This window comes from Hipposideros armiger, unplaced genomic scaffold (assembly GCF_001890085.2).
Source record: "Hipposideros armiger isolate ML-2016 unplaced genomic scaffold, ASM189008v1 scaffold_837, whole genome shotgun sequence".
Lineage (NCBI taxonomy): Eukaryota > Metazoa > Chordata > Mammalia > Chiroptera > Hipposideridae > Hipposideros > Hipposideros armiger.
Window position 1 is genome coordinate 231809 of NW_017732187.1, and position 9807 is coordinate 241615.

At 30.8% G+C, this 9807-nt stretch overlaps 1 protein-coding gene across 5 annotated transcripts in view; it reads right to left on the reverse strand.

The window, feature by feature from the left end:
• NECTIN3 (nectin cell adhesion molecule 3) overlaps positions 1-9807 on the reverse strand; it is a 119982-nt gene that overhangs the window by 60166 nt on the left and 50009 nt on the right. The window contains exon 6 of one of the 5 annotated variants that reach the window (XR_002122419.1): positions 3385-4228. The exons of 3 other annotated variants lie outside the window; for them this stretch is intronic. Coding sequence is in view for 1 of the 2 variants with exons in the window: in XM_019629303.1 (XP_019484848.1) it covers positions 3648-4228 (581 nt within the window). In the remaining variant the exon portion in view is untranslated. Of the gene's footprint in view, positions 1-2111; positions 4229-9807 lie in introns of those variants that run through there. One more of the 5 variants, XM_019629303.1, reaches the window with a different exon arrangement.

Sequence of the window (9807 nt, forward strand, 5' to 3'; positions counted from 1 at the left end):
TCTCTCTCTCTCTCTCTCTCTCTCACACACACACACACACACACACACACACACACACACACACTATCATAATATGGACAAAGAAGGTAATACAGAGCCATAGGCTTGTTATAGAAATATGTCTAAAGAATTAAAAAAGAAAAAAACTCTTACTTAACTATCTGTATGACTATTGGGAATACCAGCTAATAAGTAACTTGGCAAAAAAAAAAATTAGTACAAATTAAAATTCAATCCAAACCAAATATGCTTAAAATTTGAGAAAGGAGCATTTCATGAATGATACATTTCTAATTAACAAGTAAACAGGAAAAACAATATATAAATCACTCCATTAGAAATGAAAATTCAATATGGGTACTTCCTTTCTTATATTTTACATTGATTATTCCACACATATCAACCTCTTACTTGTTCATATATTTTGTTTTAGCAGGATTTACCAAAAGTAAAATCAAACTCAAATCAGATGTTTTCACATATAAAATTGCTACATTCCTCTCAATTTTTGCAATTACAGATTGTACTTCCTACAACCCCTTAATGCTAAACATTTAGCCAGGGTTATCTTTATAAAAATTTCCTATATATAGCTATCAGAAGCAATTCAGAGTAAGTAGAACTTACTACTGAAGAACGTTAATGGTTTCTTTAATGTTAGACTTATCAAATAGAAACCTTTTAGGAACATGGTAAAATACTAAATCTTTCAACTATAAAGTACTTCTTAAACATCATGTTTAAAGTTAACACCTAGCCTATTCAAGTTTCAATATATTTTAATAAAAATGACAGGAAAAAAATAAGAGTTGCAGTCATCTCCATTATATTATGAAATATTTTAACCAGTGTGAAAGAAAAACCTAAAGTGAAAAACCAATTCAAAGGATATGAAATAAATATAAATAGGACCAAAATAAACTTTCATCTTTTCTAAGACGAGAGTAGGATTTTCATATATATATAATTTGTACAAATTATATATACAAATTATATATATATATAAATCAGCAGTGTACATCGCTGATATTAAAAAATTAACAAAAATGTTTCTTTTATACTATTCATGTTTACAAACAAGTCTATGTATAGTAAACATACATAAAGCTCAAATAAACAACAGTGCAATGCTTCAAAGTCTTAAGCATCTTTAGTATCAGATTAAAATTTTGAAATCTTTTAGTTTGCCAAATAATTTAGATTAAGTATAGAGAATATATCAAATACTCACTTGCAGTTTTTCTATGTCACACTCTCCAGCCAAAAACAGAACAAAAAACTCTAACTGCACAATGGCCATAATATAAAAGGAAATTCATAATCACTAAGATTTTTTTTAATACAGCTCTTGAAATAAATTGTTACTTTCCTTTAGATTATACTCAAGTTGAGATTTATACAGTATTGTAAATGTGATTGCTGACTCATATAGCACTGCAAATTATTGTTCTAAAAGATAAAATATTGTTCAAAAAAGCCACAAATTTACCTCTTTCGTGGCAAGAAACTTTAGACCCATCTTTCTTGTGGCCATATCATTGCTGGTAATAATATTTTTTTTAAAAGTCACTTCAATCACAGAGTATCATCAAGAAGTTTTTCTTCCAATGACTTGGACTAAAGAGTTTGTATATCAATGGTTAATTATATTTAAAACCAGATATTTTTAACAAGGTATCAGTTAACTTAATTAACTGTTTTTTTTGTTTTTGTTTTTTTTTAGCTGAGCCATCCTGCCACCTGTTGGCAGCTCCGCGGCTGCTCAGCTCGGGCCTGGACTTGAACCGCTGTTGCTCAGAGCTCAAACTCTTGAGCAAGCTCTTAACCAACTGAGCCACTCGGCCGGCCCTAATTAACTGTATTCTTAACCGATATTATAGTCTTAGACTGAGTGTTTGGGAAGAGAAATGAAATAGGTTTCAAATTTCCAGAAAATACCGCCAGTTGAAATAAAGGAAACAAGGTTATAATCATTTAGAATTAAGCCTTCACTACATGAAAAACTGTATGAACACGTTAGAACTTTGCATTACAAAACATTATTTTTAGATTTGACAAGGATCCAGAAGGGGTAATTGGGAGGGTAAAAAAAAAAAAGTACCTATTTTGCGTTTTTGTTAACAAAATAATTTATTTACTTTATGATTCTCCTACTAACTCCACTTCAATTCCCTGGCAAAACATCTAAGGCAATTCTACACAGTCCTTTTTTTTCAAATCAATCATCAACTGAAAAAACATATTCTTTGGGCTTCAAAATAGTTGTCATTATTACAACTTTATATGACATCACTGTAAAAGCCATTGAATTACCTCACAAAGAAAATCTACATTCGAAGATTTAGATAACACTTTTTTTCCCAAATGATACATGATTTCTGGAAAGAATATACGTAATGAATTATATAACAAAAATGAAACAAAAAACCTCATGATGTTTCCAGTTTTAATTGGAAAAACAAAATCTTGAAACATACATACAGTTAGGAGGGAAAAAGGGATGGTATGCCAATATCCATCAGCAAATGTAATTAGTTCAATAATTCAGATTTTTCTCATTAAATCTCAAATTTCCAAGTTTATTCTAAATTTTTTTCTGTATGTTTACCCGTTTGAACATCAATATTAAGTGACTAAAACAAGTTCTAGAATATTCTTTATATAGATTCGTGGCTGAAACATCTCATTTCTAAAACTGGCACTCTAATGCTAGTTTACCCATGTTTATCCATATACTGAAATACCCTTTCTGCACTATATTTAGCTGTGTACCATCTTTTCATTATAATTCTTATATTTAGGACATAAAGCATTAAAACAAAACTACCACTTACTGTACCAAAATCCATGTTCATATGACTACATAAGAATTGTCCTCTAGAGATGAAAAACATTATAATAATTATGATGTTTAAAAGGCATGTTTTTATTACTCTTGAATGTGGTTTGGACAAATATATTGAGCAGCTAATTATGCTCTTCCACACATTATGTTCACTGAGTTTACTACCACAGTTTTAGTGCAACAAAATACCTTTGAAAAGCCACTCTACAGTAATTATGGCAAGGCTCATTAAAATGCAGAGGTAAAGATTCCATTTGTATAGAAACTTAGAAAATAATGTTTGAAAAGGAAAAGTGTTTTATCAGGCTGAATACTTTTTTTGTATACTAAAATATATATAAACATTTCTTGAATTAGTTTTATAGTCGATTTTGATGTATCATTTAGTGGTGATAAATTTTCAGAGGTATACGTTTATAAACATTATTCTTGAGATTATAGTCTTAGGTAAACATTTAATACACAATGCCAAGGTAGACTCCTTTTTTTTTTTAATTTTTGTACCAAAAAGTCATACATTTAGAGTTGACATTTCTTACCTGTGTGCCTCAGACCAATAAAGTACTCTGCATTAAAATTTAAATCTTGAGACAGTAGTACAGCATTGAAAAAAAAATTGTAAAGCAGCTCAGATACATTGAACTCAGATTTTACATTTTCATTTGTCAAATTAGAATATAAAAAGCTTGAAAATCAAGTTGAAAAAGCTTATTCTTCCTCAAGAAAAAGTATGAACAATCTGAAAAATGATCAACTAGTATGAATGAAACATTGTACATAGTTAAGTCACATTTAGTGGTTGCTAAACATACCACTCCCTCCTGGAAATTACTGAACCATCTACATGAGAAACTAAGTCATCTTCATTTTCGTCATAATGTTCATCACTGACGAACTTCATTCCCATTTTTAGATCTTCATAATAATCCATTGGTCTTTCAAACCTATTGAGATTTTCTACATTGTTCCACTGCGTTTTTTCAGGCTCTTCTAAATAGTCTTTCCGTATTAGATTGTTCACTGGATTTTTGTTTTCTTTTTTAACACTGTCTGGGTAAGAATCAAGCTCATCCTGTTGAAGAACATCTATTTGTGATTCTTTTTGCATATCTGATGGTGGAATGTAGTTCTTAGCAAAGTAGTCTCCACGAAACGTCCGTCTTCTCCTATAGCAGAATATTCCAGCCAAAACACTTACAAGTATTACGAAGAGAGCCCCACCCACTACACTAGCAATGATTGTGCCAATTGTGTCATCCTTAATTGTTGCCAAAGTTGACAATGGGAAGGGCAATTTTTTTGGTTCTGTTGCTAGATCCTCGATGTCAGCAGTTGAGGGATGCCACTGAACTGTAGGCTGAAGGGTGGTAGTAGTAGGAGGATCTAATGGAAACAGTAAAGATAGACAAGACACAGAAAGGCAAAGAATGTCAATGCAGGCTAATTCAGCAGCAAGTTGAAAAGACAGCACAGTTAATGAATATATATATTCATAGTAACAATAGTTTTTCATTCTTAATTTAAGATTAGAATGTAATGGTACTTACATATTTTTTTAAAATAACAAAACTGACAACTTAGTCAGTTACCAATGAAGTACAAGGAATGAAAAATTATCTATGGTGTAAATCCTAAATTATTCTATTCCAAGTTTAGGCATGATATTGTACTCAAAGAAATACGTTTGTGTGTGTGTGTGTGTGTGTGTGTGTGTGTGTGTGTGTGTGTCTTTTTTAGATGAAGAGTATTGCTTAAGTGTCCCATATACAACTGGCTTAAGAATTATCATGCCAAAAAATTAAAATATCAAATAATGCAAATGTACATTTACTTAGCCAGTAGTACAAATAAAATGAAAAATCAAATTTTTTTCTTAATATCCATTTTTAGCTAATACAGTTTTTGTAAGATCTGAACTTATCCATAAAAGAATGAAAAACTATAGAATCTTGTTAAGTGGCCACAGTATAAGCTGTTGTTTTAATAATTCTCTCAAAAATATTTTCCTTAAATAAAGAGAACTCTTCAATTTTTAAAAAGGACCTATGTAGTACAAACTATTATTTAGTAATTTAAAAAATAAAAAGCATATTTAAACTGTGTTCACCAAATGGGCTATTATCAAATGAAACTAAAAGACAAGGTGAAAATATGTTATAAACTATAAAATGTTATAAAAATGTCATAATCATGTCTATACCCCATGGGTAAGATATCTGAACATTTAGGAAATTGAGAGATTTCAACCATATCTGCAAAATATAATGTCACATTTCTTTAGGATGGAGTCTCAAAAAGAGTAGCTAATATTTTAGAGAGAACATTCTAGTAATACTTAAATATTAGATGCAAATGATCCTGTGTATTGCCATTAGATTACAGAGTAAATAGCCATTAATATTAAAAAGCAACTAAACATAAACAGTAAAAATTAAAGACTGGTTAATTATCAATTAAGTGGTATTTGTAGGTCATGTTACACAAAACTCCATAGAGTTTGAAAAAATGATGAGGTAAAAAATTTTGAATTTCTTCATTGATAAAAATAAATGACCCAAATGGTAATCTCCTATAATTAATTTTTAAATGAGCGGTACTGATAGAGCTTTTATAAAATGATTGTTAGAAAAATACTAAATCTACATGGGGTAAGTTATTCTAAAATTACAAACTAAAGAAAAATACTTACTGAGACAGGTTTCATCACGGAATGCCATATATACAGAATGTGGTAAAAATTTAGCAAGTACAGTATAAAATTTAGTAAGTACAGTATAACTGATTTCCTATGAGTTTAAACCAATATAAGATGCAATCCTGTCAAGTACCTTGAAGTGAATGTTAGTTACCATATTGTATGTAAGTAAATGAATCAAGAAAGATTTGTAATTTGTGGGAACATATTCACTAGCTGAACAAATTTTACCTTAAAAAAAATTGTGGAATTGTAGGATCACTTCTAGTACTAAAGTAGTAAAGCCTCATTTAATTCAACTTCACAGAACCAAGATATTAAATAAATAAAAATTAATCATTTGTAAGACAACTTATGTATTTTCTGAAGGGGAAAGATTAATAGAAAAGCAAAGTTTTAAGTACTAAATATCATCTTTACAGTGATTCCCAAAGAAAAAGTATTACAATAAACTTGCATCAGCATGTTTAAACAGAAGTACAAATCACCTAAGTAATTATTTATAATGCACACATTTTTTTGCACATAGAAGTTTCTGATAGCTCTTAATGAAATGTTATCTTTCTCAGAACAGTGTTTTCACCATCTATACGATATATAACTGAACATTTTTGCTAAATGTCCAAAAAACAAAAACAAAAACAATAACTGACATTTCTTATTTATATCTGCAATGTTCTTTATGAAAACATAGATGGGTATCTGTCTAACTAACAAAACACAGCTCTCAGACAATCTAACTAAAAAAAGAGAGTACCCAAAAAAACCTTTTTAAAAATCCTATATTACTTGTCAGTGGTACTAGAAATTGTTTAACTTACCATTCTGTCATCAACCAGTGTTAAAAATAGCATAGCCTCACTATCACTATGATTCCATGGAAGAGGGACTACTGTTAACACTTTATTTTTTTCCATTTTAAACAATGGATATATGACACTGCATATAAGACATTTATTAATGTTTTCTAGTTTTTGCCCTCCTCCAAGATAATTACAGTGAGAGTCACAATTTTGTGACTAGTATTTTGTAATCACCAATAGCTACTTATTTATTGTAATTTAAAATCTTTCCTAACAGCATTCCTTAATTTTTCCGTCAGACAATATTTTTTTTATATTCTTTGCTGAACATATGCGTATAAAACAAATGTAATGAATAGACTCTGACTTCACCACACCTAAATGAAGAACTTCTTAAGCTTCCTTTTCAAATTAATGACTGCCGTCAAATAGAAAAACAAACAGTCCAGTGAGGACTCTGTAACTTTAAAATATATTTTAGCATAATAATTACTATGTTAAAAAATTCATTTAATTGAGTTCTTTTTCTTTTAGACTTTATATGAATTTTTTAAATAAAATCTATGAATTTTAAAATTTAAGGATTGCTAACAATGTGTGGATTCTTAAGTCTGATAATGTGTCTGGATCCTAAAATCAATATAATTTGAAATTCAAGATTTGCATAGGAATATACTTTAACTTTTAGGCATGGAGAACTTATGTGATATATAAAAATTTGCTTCTCTAGTCTCAAAGAGAAGTTAAGAGGTATTGGAAAAAATACACACGAAAAGCAACTAGAAAAACACAACTTCCAGCAGTCAGTTGGCATTGGACAAAGAGCCAATGTACTCCCATTAGTAATCATTGAAGTCGAATACAGCAATCTTGAATCAGTCACCTCTTCTCCAAAATCTTATATGCTTCCCAATGTGAGAAAATGTATAATAAAATTATGAACAATTTCTCTCAGAGTTGCTAACTCTATTTGAGTAGAACTTTTAGTCTCTATACATAAGACACATTCCTTTTACAGATACTTTTAAAAATCATTTCTGAAAATTTTAAACACCAATTTTAATACCGAGGTAAAAAATTTTTCCTAGAGGAAAAAGGGTACGTAATGCTTACAGTGAAAAAGATAAACTGTTTGATCATTTACTCTGTATAAATTATGAACTTTTATTCTGATAAAAGACTACGAGGCTTTACTAGTCATTTTGGAAAGGCAATATTTTATCTAGGATACTTGATATACTACTAGAAGTTCTTAGAGGAGTTAACTAAACTCAGTATAGTGTACTGTATTAAAGGCTCTGGATGGAAAAGCAAAGTCTAACTCTTGATGATTAATTTAAGAAAACCATCTAGAGTCCTTAGTGGCAATTAACTGTGATTTTTCCTATTTACTCAAAATGACTTCCCTTCTTATAAGACTCACTAGAGGATGATAAAAAATTGTGTCAAGTTTATCACCAGTGTTACATTAGTTACCTTGTCAAAGAAAACAGTTACATAAAAGTAGATTTTAGATTTTAATTCTTTCCTGATTGTTTTCTTCTCCAATTTATTCATTCATGCAACCAAGGTTTACTGAACATTTACTATGTACTAAACAATATTGCATATGATGGGAATATAGTAGCGATTAAAGCAGACAAAAATCCTGCCCTCTTAGGATTTACGTTCTAGCTGGGATAAAAAGAGACAAGCACATATGATAAAATATGTAGATGTCATATGGCAGTAAGTACAGTAAAGAAAAATAAGGGAGAGAAAAAAGACAGAATGCAGTAAAGAGGTGAGAAGAGAGCAGTTTCAATTTTAAACACAGTCGTAAAGGTGTTGTTTGAGTAAAAACCTAAAAGAAGTGAGAAAAAGAGCTATGAAAATATCTGAAGAGCATTCAAGGCAGTGCAAACAAGCAAGTGCAAAAACTCTAGAGGTAGAAACATGCCTGCTGTTTTCAAAGAATAGCAAGGAGGTCAGTGTGACTGAAACCAAGTGAGCAGGCGATATAATAAGAGATGAGGTCAGAGATAATCTAGGACCAGAACATGTACAGAATCTTTGTCACTGTAAAAACCCTGTTTTCATTGTGGGTAAAATGGGAAACAAAGTTTGGAAGAGAGGAATGAGATGACCTGACATGCCCTTTTAAAGGCTCATTCTGGATCCTCATTTGATGACAGATTGAAAGTAGAAAGAATAAATGGCTGTTCTAATAGTGAAGTTAGAGTTGCTGATGGCTTGGACCAGAATATTAGAAAGCAGAGAATTGGTAAAGTTCTGTATAGAATATAATGGGAGAGCTGACATCGATTTGTTGATGGATTGGGTGGGGTATGAGAAAAAAAATTTAAATCAAGGGTAAATATCAAGGATTATACCCTCAGAAAATATAAGAAAGGAGTTATTAATAACTGAAAGAAAGAAGACTACTGGAGGAAGAGGTTTGGCGGCAAGGGGCAGGAGAATGATCAGGACCTCAGTTTTTAATATTAAATTATAAATACCTACTTATACTTTTACATAGGGTTAATGATCATTAACAGACAACTGGACACACAAGTCAGGAGTACAGAATACCAAAAGATAAGAATTTAGGATGACACCAATAGGAGCTATATATATGAATGCCCAAATTGAGCCTTAGTATTTAAATGATTACATAATTATAACACATTTAGCCTAAGATTTACAAGTAATATCCTATACCAAATCTTATACAACAGAAACAAAAAGTAAGAAGTCCTTAGGTAAGTACATTTTAAATATGCATTTTCTGTGGCTTTAAGATTTTTTTTTTTTAATAAGAAACCTCTAAGGGAAGAAAGGGAGACTAATATACTAATATTTAATCTCATTCAGGTTTCCACAAAAGCTGCTGCTGGTAGAAAGGGATAGTTAGGGATGTAGACAGCTCTAAGTTTCTTGTGAGATTCATGAAAAAAACAAACTGAGTCCCTATCATGTGCCAGGCATTAATTAACTAATGGAGGAATATATAGTGATAAATAAAGCAAACACAAATTGCTTAAATATGAGGGTAGATAATAAATAAATTGAGCATAAAACTACAAATTGTGGTAAATAATATGGGGGACTGTTTTTAGGTTGAGTGATCACACAGAACTGAGAATATTAAACATAAAAGCAAGCTTAAGATTTCTCTAAAATAAATAAAAATCTTAACTCCCTATTACATAATTACCATACAAATCTGCATTTCTCAAAGTTGTCTTCTTTTTGTCTTTAATTTTCCATTTTGTTAGATGCGAAGACTGCTACATTCTTACAGTCAATAAGGAGATGCTCAAAATATTTTACATAGGGCCGGCCAAGTGGCACGATGGTTAAGAGCTGGCTTGGGACGCCAGAGGGCTCCGGTTCGGATCCCACATATGAGGGCCAGTGACACTGCCCTCTACAGCTAAGATGCTGAACAACAGCTCAACCTGGAGCTGGGTTGCCGTGGGTCG